The 13,782-nt window shown below is 35.7% G+C and overlaps 1 protein-coding gene across 1 annotated transcript; it reads left to right on the forward strand.

The window, feature by feature from the left end:
- Positions 1-12,463: 12,463 nt before the first annotated feature.
- On the forward strand, positions 12,464-13,399 carry LOC101101231 (olfactory receptor 1C1). The gene is given in 1 exon segment (XM_003988577.2): positions 12,464-13,399. A coding segment is annotated over 1 exon segment (936 nt).
- The last annotated feature ends 383 nt before the right edge of the window (positions 13,400-13,782 follow it).

Below are 13,782 nucleotides of genomic sequence, written 5' to 3' on the forward strand. Positions count from 1 at the left end.
AGGTTAGTATCCAAAATATACAAAGAAGTTGTAAAACTCAAAACCAAAAATCAAATAATCCAGTTAAAAATTGGGCAGAAGACATGAATAGACATTTTTCCAAAAGAAAACATCCAGGTAGCTAACAGACATATGACAAGATGCTCAACATCACTCATCATCAGCAAAATAAAAATTAAAACCATGTAATATAATAATAAGGAGGGAACATTAATACCTCACACATCAATACACAAATTAACTTAAGAAAATCAACAATGAAACTATGGCTTTGAAGGACACAAACTTTGTGACACTCAAAAATCCATGAAATAGATGTAACAGATATATTGAGAATGTTCCATTCTAACACAACAGAATACACATTCTTTGCAAGTAAAATATGGAACATTCTCCAGAATAGATCACATATTAGGCCACAAAACAAGCTTCAACAACTACAGAAATACCAAAGTCATATCATACAACTTTTTTGAACCAAAACTATGAATCTAGAAGTCAACCACAAGAAAAATTCTGGAAAGATCACAAATATATGAGTGCTTCCCGGAGAGCAGTCCAGCACTGAGATCACTCTCCAGGGGCAAAGTAGCTGGTTGGTGTCATTTCTCTCCCTTGCTTCTCAACATTAACAACCTTCAGATAAGAAAAAAAAGTACATAGAAATAAATTAAAATATAAAGAAAATAGTTCAAAATTTTAGGATGAAACAAAAGCATTTCTAAGAGGGAAGTTTATACCAAGAAAGGCTTGACTCCAGAGCAAGATAAATCTCAAATACACAACCCAACCTTACGCCTATAAGAGCTAGAATAAGAACAACAAGCAAAGCATAAATCCAGTACGTGGAAGAAAATTTAAAAAAATAAAAGAAAAGAAGAAATAAGTGATATAGAACTACAAAGGAATAGACCAAACCAATGAAACCAGGAGCTGGTTCTTTAAAAAAAATAAAATAAAATTGATAAACCTCTGGCCAAATGCATCAAAAAGAAAAGAGAAAGGACCTAAATAAATAAAATCTCAAATGAACAATGAGGAATAAAAACCACACCACAGAAATGCAAATAATTATAAGGGAATACTATGAAAAACCAAATGACAATACAGTGGATAACCTGGAAGAAATGGAAATATAAACTACCAACACTGAAACAGGAAAAAATAGGAAACTTTAACAGACCAATAATAAGCAAAGAAATTTAATCAGTAATCAAAAAATTCTCAATGAACAAAGGTACAGGGCCAGATGGCTTCACAGCAGAATTCTACCAAATATTTAAAGAAGAGTTAATACCTATTTTTGTCAAACTGTTCCAAAAATAGTTTCTATGAAGCCGACATTACTGTGAAATCCTCAACAAAATATTAGCAAACCAAATCCAACTGTACATTAAAAACAATCATTCATCACAATCAAGTGAGATTTATCCCTGGGTGTGGTTCAGTATTGGCAAATCAATCAAGGAGACATATCACATCATTAAGAGAAAGAATGAAAAGCATATGGTCATCTAAAGATTCAGTAAAAGTTGGGGCGCCTGGGTGGCGCAGTCGGTTAAGCGTTGGACTTCAGCCAGGTCGCGATCTCGCGGTCCGCGAGTTCGAGCCCCGCGAGTTCGAGCCCCGCGAGTTCGAGCCCCGCGAGTTCGAGCCCCGCGAGTTCGAGCCCCGCGTCGGGCTCTGGGCTGATGGCTCAGAGCCTGGAGCCTGTATCCGATTCTGTGTCTCCCTCTCTCTCTGCCCCTCCCCCGTTCATGCTGTCTCTCTCTGTCCCAAAAATAAATAAACGTTGAAAAAAAAAATTAAAGATTCAGTAAAAGCATGTGACAAAGTAAAACACCCACTCTTGAAAAAAACCCTCCAATAACATAGATTTAGAAAACAAACAAACAAAACATACCTCAACATAATAAAGACCATATATAAGAAAATCACAGATAATATCATCCTTAATGGGAACAACAGAGGGTTTTTTTCCCCTAAAGTTAGGAAGAAGATAGGATGTCCACTCCCACTACTTATTCAAAATAATACCAGAAGCCTTAGCCACAGCAGTCAGACAACAAAAATAAATAAAACACATCCAAATCAGCAAGAAAGAAGTAAAATTTTACTATATTCAGATGACATGATACTCTATGTAGAAAACTCAAAAGACTACACCAAAGAACTGCTAAAACCGTTAAATAAATTCAGTAAAGTCACAGGATACAAAATCAATGTACAGAAATCTGTTGCTTTTCTATACCACAACAATGAAGCAGTAGAAAGAAAAAAAAATAAGAAAACAATTCCTCTTACATTTGCACCAAAAACAGTGGCACACCTAGGAATAAACCTAACAAAAGAGATTAAAAAAAACCTATAGTCTAAAAACTATAACACATTGATGAAAGAAATTGAAGATGACACAAAGGAATGAAAAGACATTCCATAGCCATGAATTGGAAGAAGAAATATTTTTAAGATGTATATACTTCCCAAAGCAATGTACACATTTAATGCAATGCCCATCAAAATGCAAAGAAAATTTTTCACAGAAGTAGAACAAACAATCCTAAAATATGTATGGAACCACAATAGACTCTGGATAACCAAACCAATTTTGTAAAAGAAAAGCAAAGCTGCAAACATCACAATTCAAGGCTTCATTTTACATTGCAAAGCCTAGTGACCAAAACAGTATGCATGGTATTGGGATATATATACACATTATATACATTCTATATTCATTATATACTGTTACATATTTGGAAAAAAATATACACACAGATCAATGGATCAGAAGAGAAAATCCAGAAATAAACCCATAACTATATGGTCAATTAATCATCCATAAACTGGGAAAGAATATCCAAAGGGAAAAGGACAATCTATTCCACAAATGGTCTTGGTAAAGTTGGACTGTAATTATTAAAAACACACTGGAACAATTTTTAACACCATACATACAAATGAATTCAAACTCCTTTAAAGAATGTGAGACCCAAAACCATAAAATCTTTGAAAAGAGCACAGGCAGTAAGTTCTATGACATTGGTTATAGCAACATTTTTCTAGATAGATCCCGTGAGGCAAGGGAAACAGTAGCAACAATAAACTCTTGTGACTACATCAAATAAAAAAGCTTCTGCACAGCAAATGAAATAATCAACAAAATTTAAAAGCAACCTTTGGAATGAGAGAAGATATTTTTTTTTTGCCAGTGATATAACTTATGAAGGGTTGCTATCAATAATATATAAATAACTTATAAAAGTCAAAACTGAGGGGCACCTGGGTGGCTCAGTTGGTTGAGCATCTGAGTGTTGATCACAGCTCAGTATATGACCACCAAATTCATGAGTTTGAGCCCCTCATGGGGCTCTGTGTTGACAGTACAGAGCCTGCCTGTGATTCTCTGTCTCCCTCTCTCTCTACCCCCCTCTCTCTTTCACTTTCTCTCTCTTTCTCTCTCTCAAAAATAAATACATCAACAATGAAAAACAATCCAATTACAAAATGGGCAGAAGAAGTGAACAGCCATTTCTCCACAGAAGACATCCAGATGGCCAACAGATACATGAAACGATGTTCAACATTATTCATCATTAGGGAAATGCAAATCAAAATTACAATGTGATGTCACTTCACACCTGTCAATGATTAAAACCAATAACACAAGAAACAACTGATGTTGCTAAGGATGTAGAGAAAAAAAGGAACCTTTTTGCATGATCAGTGGGAATGCAAACTAATGCAGCCACTCTGGAAGTCTGGAATTTCCTTAAAAAGTTAAAATAGACCTACATTTCTATCCAGTCATCACACACACACACACACTCACACTATACACACACACATACACACACACACACACACACACACATATGGCGAACTGATGGTTACTATAGTGGAGAGGAGATGAGTGGATGGGTGAAATAGATGATGAGAAGTAAGGGAGAATTAAGGAGTGCACTTGTGATGTGCACTAGGTGATATAGGGAATTTCGGATTCACTATAATGTACTCCTGAAACTAATATAACACTCTATGTTTACTAATTGAAATTAGAATAAAAAGTTAAAAAATAGAAACACAGCTTTATAATTACTGTGAAAAAAGTAGTTCTGCAGAATATTAAGATAAACAATGAGATTCAGGCTAAAAGTTTTAAATTTTAATTTTATCTTGAAGGAAATTATAACACAAATATATCACAAAGTGACTGAGAAATCAGAAAAGAAAATAAGAAAAAGCCTTTATGCATTAATACCTTAAATATCACCTGTTTTTACTATTTTTTGAACAAGTGACTGTACCTTTTCATTTTGCCCTAAAATTATATAACTAGCCATGATCCCTCTCACTTCTAAGTGGCAAATCACTTACTCTACAGTCCCTGAATTCTTATGTTAGTAATAGAAAAACAAAATAAATATGACCTAATTTTAACAACAACAACAAAAAAATAGGTGACAGATTTATATAGTTCTGACTGCTGCAGAGAATGTTCAAAGCAGTTTCCATGGAACAACTCATTTAATTTTCACAAAAGCTATGTGATGGAATGGATCTGTCAGATTGGCCTGGCTACTAGCCCACAATCAGTGTTACATCAGGTCGCAGGTATGTTTTTGCTTAGGTTATATGTTCCTGATGATCTGGAATGGGGGTATAGGTCTCATCATCCTGGTCAGCCAGTGATTAAGACTATTACCTGGTCCCCTTCTGGAATATTGCTGTTCATCATGGTCCTTGAGTCAGACATACCTGGGTTTAAATGTTTCTTCTGTAAGTTTTCAGTCGTTTATGTAAATCCTCTAATCCTCTGCATGCCATTTGTCTATAAAATGTAGCTCTGTGGCTTACTTTTTTTTTTTAAGTATCAGAAATATGTCCCTTGTGTAAGATAATGAAATACCATGTATAATACACAACAGCAAATGGCATAGTTCATTTATAATTCATAAAAGGAATATTAATAAAATAAGTCTATAAGGTCATATAATAGTTGTTGATCCATTCAGTACAGGGCTATTTTATATATGATTTTATCTATCTATCATCTATCTATTTATCTATCTATGCATTTAATTTAAATTCAAGTTTTTTACATACAGTGAGTCTTGGTGTCAGGAATAGAACCCAGGGATTCATCTCTTACATATGATACCCTGTGCTCATCCTAACAAGCGCCCTCTTTAATGACCATCACCCATTTAGCACAAAACCCCTCCAGCAACACTCAGTTTGTTCTGTTTTTAAGAGTTTCTTATGGTTTGACTGCATCTGTTTTTACCTTATTTTTCTCTCCTTTCCCCTATGTTCGTCTGTTGAGTTTCTAAAATCCCATATATGAGTGAAATCACATGATATAAATATGATTATAAAGTGCTTTAAGTTACAGAACATGGAGGTGGGGAAATTCATTCATGAACAGGAAGTGATCCAGTGAGCTCAAAGAGGAATTTGGCTTTTTAAATAAGTCTCAAAACATGAGTGGTATGTGATGATAAAAGACAATTGGGATCAAAACAAATGGTATAATAAAAATAAAACAATACTAGAGCTCATTTTATGCTTAATATATACCCATGTTATGTTTCAGAAATCTTAACGAATTGAAAACAATTAATTAAAATATGAGTGTCCATATGTTCTTGTAAAATAATCTATCATTTCCAGATTATATATTATATTTTCTGGGATCCATAAATGCTATTATGTTTTGCATAAAAACAATCTTGGAGAGGGGATTGGAGCTTGGTATTAGAAGCTACTGCAAAATATTCTTAAAGGCCGATGTAACATCTTACTATAAAGTAAAACTTTTGTATTTACAAATGAGGGGGGAGAAGCTTAAATGTGAGAAAATTTCTCTCAGTTTGAGATATTTCACACAGTTTTTTTGTTTGATTTGGTTTAGTTTGGATTGGTTTTAAGATAGAGAGCACAAGTGGAGTAGAGGGACAGAGGAAGAGATAGAGATAGAGATGAGAGAGAGAATCTTTCTTTTTATTTTTTTAATGTTTATTTATTTTGAGACAGAGAGAGACAAAAGCATGAACGGGGTATGGTCAGAGAGAGGGAGACACAGAATCTGAAGCAGGCTCCAGTCTCCGAGCCTTCAGCACAGAGCCTGACGTGGGGCTCGAACTCCTGGAGCGTGAGATCATGACCTGAGCCGAAGTCGGACGCTCAACCGACTGAGCCACCCAGGTGCGCCTGAATCTTAATCAGACTGTTGTGCTCAGCACAGAGCCCAATTCATGGCTTGATCCCACTACTGTGGGATTGTGACCTGAGCCAAAATCAAGAATCAGACGCTCAACCAACTGAGCCACCCAGAGACCTCTCACATAGTTTTTAAAATTCAAATTCATTTCAAAAATATTTTTAAATTGATGTCATTTAATATTAACAATTAAAACCAAATTTAATCCAAGTATTGCCCCCACTAACTCTACATTAATAATATCTATTACAAATATTTTGTTCAACAAGTCCTCTACCATTCTTTTATACTCAGCATCATGTTTTCCCTTGATTACTGTCTTGTCTTCCCTTGCTTCCCTTCCCCTCTGCCAATGCCTGCTTGGTTCATCTAAGCCAGGATTATGCCCTCAATCACAGTATTTCCTCTACATACACAGCCACATGCATTCTCTTGAACCAACAGTTTTGTACTTCACTACCTTAAACAATTCTATATTTTGTATATGTGGAGCTCCACCTTAATGTGATAAATTCTTAAAATAAAATATTACCATGTGATAATATATATTGAATACATGTTTAATATATTATAATTCAACACTATAGAGTCTTACAGTATGTGCTTATTATTCCAACATCCTTGCTCCATGGTTTGCGGCAAGGTAATGTTTGGAATTCCCTACAAATGTAGCTTTCGTGTTCTGCATTCATGTCCTTCTCCCTATGCAGTTTATAATTCTAATTCCTCACTACCAGACCCAGAACATATTCTCAGTTCCAATATAGACTGCCCCTTACAAACACACACACACACACACGGACACACACACATGCACACACACACACACACACACATGAACATGCACATACATCTACTAGATGGAGATGAAGTCACACTGGTGTTTAGCCTGGACACTAAATTGTTAATACAGTCATCATGCCATTTGTTCTTAGGTACAAGTTAAAGGAAAATCAAATTTTGCATTTCAGAGACTTGATTTTTTTTAATGTTTTCAAAGGTAATCAAGTATTATGTGGAGGGTTTTATGAGGTTTAACATACACTAATGGGCAGTGCATACAAACACAATCCACATTCAGTTAACCCATTCTGACATAGCTTCTCTAAATACTGTTCTCTGTTTTATGCTGTCTTAGCCCATCAATTGTAATGTCTAGGAATTCCTGGGACATACAGCTGAGTTCATACTACTTGTGGAAAGCCCCCACAGATATTTCCCCAACTGGAGCCAATATTGTGGCTGGACCAGCCCTTGTGATTCTTACAATGGTTATGTTTCAACAACTATGAAGGAACTTTGAAAAAACAAGACTTGGGGCGCCTGGGTGGCGCAGTCGGTTAAGCGTCCGACTTCAGCCAGGTCACGATCTCGCGGTCCGTGAGTTCGAGCCCCGCGTCAGGCTCTGGGCTGATGGCTCGGAGCCTGGAGCCTGTTTCCGATTCTGTGTCTCCCTCTCTCTCTGCCCCTCCCCCATTCATGCTCTGTCTCTCTCTGTCCCAAAAATAAAGAAAAAAAAAAAAAAAAAGAAAAAACAAGACTTATTACAAGTCCCGGAGGGTACACAGCATACATGGGGTTCTGCAGCTAGATCATAATACACACACACACATACACACACGTGCGCAAAAGAGGATAAAATAATTATGCAAAATGAGAATTGATTTAGGGAAATCAGTGACTTGATCAAACATAATAACATCCATTTTACAGAAATCCCAGAAGAAGAGAGAGGAAAGGGGCAGAAAGTTTATTTGAAGAGATAGTAGCTGAAAACTTCCCTAATCTGGGGAATAAAGTAGATTTCCAGATGCAGGAGACACAGGGAACCTGCATGAGAATCAACAAAAGCATACCAAATCAAGACACATTGTAACTAAAATGGCAAAATATAGTAATAAAGAAAAAAAATGAAAGCAGCAAGATGAAATACATCCTTATCTTGCAAGGGAAAATGCATGAAGTTAGCAGAAAATTTTTCAACAGAAAGTTTTCAAGCCAAAAGGGAGTGTCATGATATATTCAAAGTGCTGGAAAAAATCTAGATCCAAGAATGAAGTATCCAGCAAGTCTATCATCCAGAATATAAGGACAGATAAAGAATTCCCCAGATGAACAAACACTAAATGAGTTTGTGATCATTAAACCAGCTCTGCAAGATATAATGCAAGGGAATCTTTGAGGGGAAAGGAGAGACCAAAAGTGACAGTTTAAAGATAGGAAACACAAAAACAGTAAATGTGAATATTTGCACACACCCTCAAAAATCAGTGAACTGACAAAAAAGGATATAAAATATAATAACATATACCTGAAATATAGAGAGGAGAAGGGGAAAGAATGTATTCAAATTTAAATAGCCATCAATTTAACATAGCCTATATGTAGAAGTCATTATATACAAACCTAATGGTAACCAAGTATCCAGAACGACTAATAATATGGAAAGAATAAAGTGAAAGAAATCCAAATATACCACTAAAGAAAATCAGCACAACGTGAAACAGAGAAAGACAAGAAAGGATCAGAGAAAATGTTCAGAAACAACTGCAGAACAAATAATAAACTAACAATAAATAAATATTTATCAATAATTACTTTTCATGTAAATGAGCTAACTGCTTCAATCAATCAAAAGGCATATGATGAAAGAACAAGTTAGAAAAAAAAAAAGACCCATCTATGATGTGCCCACAAAAGACTCATTTTAAACCTAAAAACAGCAGCAGATTGAAAGTGAGAGGATGGAGAAATATTTACTATCCAAATGGAAGCCAAAAGAAAGCTGGAGTGGTTGGGGCACCTGGGTGACTCAATTGGTCAAGCGTCCAACATTGGCTCAGGTCGCGACTCACAGGTTGTGAGTTTGAGCCCCACATCCGGCTCTCTGCTGACAGTGCAGAACCTGCTTCAGATCCTCTTCTCCCTCTCTCTGCCCGTCCCCCTTCTCTCTCAAAAACAAGCATTTTTTTAAAGCTGTAGTAGTAATAGTTATATCAGAAAAAAAAAACACTAGATTTTAAAACAAAAACAGTAACAAAAGTGGAAGAAGGATGCTGTAAAATTGTAAAGGGGACAATCTATCAAGAAACTTATAACAACTGTAAATATTTGTGCATCCAACAAATCACCCAAATACATAAAACAGTTCATAACAAACATAAAGAAACTAATAGTAATACAATAATAGGGAACTTTAACACCTCATTTATGTTAATGGACAGATTTCTAAACAGAACAAGGAAACAATTCTTCAAATGACACACTCAAACAAGTGGATTTAACAAATATATTCAGAACATTCCATCCTAAAACAGCATAGTACACACTGTTTTCAAATACACATTGGGTGTACTCCAGAATAGCATCCACATTAGGATACACACAAGTTTTATCAAACTTGATTCAAAAAGATCAAAGTCATACCATGCATTTTAACTGACCACAGTGATATGAAACTGGAAGTGAACCACAAGTAAAACTATGGAAATACCACAAAAATATAGAGATTAAATAACATGCTATTAAATAATCAATGGACAACCAGGAAATCAAATAAGAATTTTTTTTTAAGTACATGGAAAAAATCATGAAAACATAGCAGTCCAAAACATTTGGGGTGAAGCAAAAGCAGTGTTAATTGGGAAGTGTGTAGCAATACAGGCCTACCCCAAGAAGCAAGAATAATCTCAAATAAACAACTTAACCTTACACAAGGACTAGAAAAATAAAAACTAACAAAACGTATATTCAGCAGAAGAAAATAAATAATAAAGATTTAACCAGAAATACATGATATAGAGGGATGCCTGGGTGGCTCAGTCCATTAACCATCTGACTTGGCTCAGATCATGATCTCATGGTTCAAGGGTCCAAGCCTTTCATCAGGCTCTGTGTTTCCAGCTCAGAGCCTGGAGCCTGCTTCACATTCTGTGTCTCCCTCTCTCTCTGTCCCTTCCCCACTCGTGCTCTTTCTAGCTCTCTCAAACATAAATAAATAATAATAAACGTTAAACGTTAAAACAGTTAAAAAATGGGGCGCCTGGGTGGCGCAGTCGGTTAAGCGTCCGACTTCAGTCAGGTCACGATCTCACGGTCCGTGAGTTCGAGCCCCGCGTCAGGCTCTGGGCTGATGGCTCAGAGCCTGGAGCCTGTTTCCGATTCTGTGTCTCCCTCTCTCTCTGCCCCTCCCCCATTCATGCTCTGTCTCTCTCTGTCCCAAAAATAAATAATAAACGTTGAAAAAAAATTAATAAAAAAAAACAGTTAAAAAATAAATGACATAGAAACTTAAAAAAAAAACAAAAAATACATAGTACACATCGAATAAATAAGATGCCTCTTTGAAATGAAATCAATAAAATTGATAAATCTCTAGCCAGACTTATCAGAAAAAATGAAAAACAATGTTCATATAAAAAATCATAAATGAGAGAGGAAAAATAACAAATAACACCACAGAAATACAAACAATTATAAGTGAATATTATGAAAAAGTATATGCCAACCAATTGGACCACCTGGAATAAATGGATAAATTCCTAGAAACATGTAATGCCAAAACTGAAACAGTCAGAAATAGAAAATTTGAACATACCAATAACCACTAAATAAATTGAACCAGTAATAAAAAAAAAAAAACTGAACAATCAGAAGTCCAGGGCCAGATGGCTTCACAGGTGAATTCTACCAAACATTTAAAGAAAAATTAATACCAATTATTCTCAAAAAATATTGTAAAAAAATAGAAGAAAAAGGAAAACTTCCAAATTTGTTCTATGAAGCCAGCATTACTGTAATATCAAAACTGGATAAACACACCACTAAAAAGAGAACAGGCCAATATCCTGGATAAGTATAGATGCAAAAATTCTAATCAAATACTAGCAAACCAAATTCAATAATATATTAAAACAACAACAACAACAACAACAACAACAACAACAACATTCAATCCCATCAAGTGAAATTTATTCCTGGGTTGCAATCTTTGCAAATCAATCAATGTGATACAGCACGTCAATAACAGAAAGGATAAGATCCATGTGATCATTTCAATATGTCAAAAAAGAAAACAAAACAAAATAATAAATGAAGACCCCTCCAACGACTTTCAGTTTATGTGGTTTACCATTATCAGTATTTATCATATTAAAATTAAAACTAATATTTATAAAAATAAGGGAGAAACCAACTCACAAAAAATATAAAACCAACTCACATTAGAAGATGAATTTGGGGGGTGTCTGGGTGGGTCAGTCGGTTGAGCGCCCAACTTCATCTCAGGTCATGATCTCACGGTTCATGTGTTTGAGTCCTATATTGTTCTCTGTGCTGACAGCTCAGAGCATGGAGCCTACTTTGGATTCTGTGTCTCCCTCCCTCTCTCTCTCTGCCCCTTCCTCACTTGCACTCTGTCTCTCTCTCTCTCTCAAAGCTAAATAAACATTAAAAAAAAAAAAGATGTATTTGGAACTTTGTATAGTCTCCAGTGTGCTGACCTCAAGGGAGAAAATGGTGTCCTGGTTCAAGACCTGTCCCCTTATATTATATAAATAAATACACTTTAATAAGTAAATACTCCCACAATGATACAATATAATTATCTATAGAGAGAAACATGATTATCTTTATTTCATTACTCTCTGTTTTTTCACCCTTGACTAGGAATCTAAATGAATCTAAATGAATGCTCAGGCCTATGGATATATAGTGGGGAGGAAAATTGTTGATTGGGAAAAGTCTTAAGGAGGAAGGTATGTATTGATAATTTTCAAAGATTGTTGCAGGGATATCTGGGTGGTTGAGTCTGTTTAAGTGTCCAACTCTTGATTTTGGCTCAGGTCAAAATCAAGCCCTACTTCAGGCTCTGTGCAGACAGCCTGGGACTGCCTGGGATTCTCTCTCTCCCTCTCTCTCTGCCCCTCCCCCATTTGCATACTCTGTCTCTCAAAATAAATAAATAAATAAACATTTTTTAAAAAGAAGATATTATGCAGAAAATTTGCATTTTTGTTTGAAGGAAAAAAAACATTCTTTCTTGAAAAAAGTTTAGATTGTTATGCCCAACATGTCTATGTGAATATATAGACAATGTTGTAAATACAAGATATAATTGGTGAGCACAAAGAATTTGAATGGTACTTTATTACACACACACACACGCACACACATGTGTGTGAAATAGTTAACATTTCTAGTCTTTACAATTTAATATTTTTCTTTCCTAGATTTGTTGGGAAGATGGAAACAGGAAATATAACAATTATCAAGGATTTTGTCCTTCTGGGACTTTCTGGATCAGCAGAGCAGCAACATTTCCTATCTGTGCTCTTCCTATGTATGTACTTAATCACTATATCAGGCAACATGCTCGTCATCTTGGTTGTGGGCTTTGACTTTCACCTCCATTTACCCATGTATTTCTTCCTTAGTAACTTGGCCTTTGTTGATATCTGTTTTACCTCGACTACTATCCCCCAAATGATAGTGAACATTGTGACTGATACACAGACAATCTCTTTCATAGGATGCCTCAGCCAGCTTTTCTTCTTCATTTCTTTTGTGAATATGGACAGCCTTCTTCTCTGTGTGATGGCATATGATAGGTATGTGGCAATTTGCCGCCCTTTACATTATACTTCAATTATGAATCTGCACTTTTGTGTCCAGCTAGTGGCTGGGCTCTGGATTGTCACTTATCTCCATGCCCTCTTACACACTCTCTTAATGGCACATCTATAGTTCTCTGCTTCCAATATCATCCACCATTTCTTCTGTGATCTCAACCCTCTCTTGAAGCTCTCTTGCTCTGATATATCCCTCAATGTGATGGTTATTTTTATAGTGGGAGGTCTATTTGCTCTCACTCCCCTTATCTGCATCCTCATATCTTATGGACTGATCTTCTCCACGATCCTGAAGATCACATCTACTCAGGGGAAACAGAAAGCTTTTTCCACCTGTGGCTGCCACCTGTCAGTGGTGGTGTTGTTCTATGGCACCGCCAGTGCTGTCTATTTCACCCCCTCCTCCTCTTTTACCCCTGAGAGTGACACCTTGTTAGCCATGATGTATACAGTGGTGACTCCAATGGTAAATCCTTTCATCTACAGTCTAAGGAACAACGACATGAAGAGAACACTTCAGAAAATGCTTTGTAAGGATTTACACTTTTAGCAGCAATCATGAATACCTAATGGCTGAATTAGACATCATGAATATGGTAATAAAATGTGCATTCACGGGTGATCATAGTAATAGTAATAAAAGCAAATAACAGCTAATAAATGTCTCTGTCATGCTGGAAATGATGATAAATGCTTTATATAGATTATCACATATAATCCTCAGAGTATAGAAATTAGATAAAATTATAAATCCATCTTTCAGATATGGAAAATGAATTTCAGGGAAGTTATATAGTGTGTGTATTGCCCTACTTTGTGAGTAAGGAATCTCTGGCTCCAGTACAAATATATTCTTGTGAAAATTATCAGTCTCTGTGATAAATTTCACAAATATCATAGATTAAGATAAACCATTCTGAACTTGAAATTTTA

This window comes from Felis catus, chromosome A1 (genome assembly GCF_018350175.1).
Source record: "Felis catus isolate Fca126 chromosome A1, F.catus_Fca126_mat1.0, whole genome shotgun sequence".
Taxonomy (NCBI): domain Eukaryota; kingdom Metazoa; phylum Chordata; class Mammalia; order Carnivora; family Felidae; genus Felis; species Felis catus.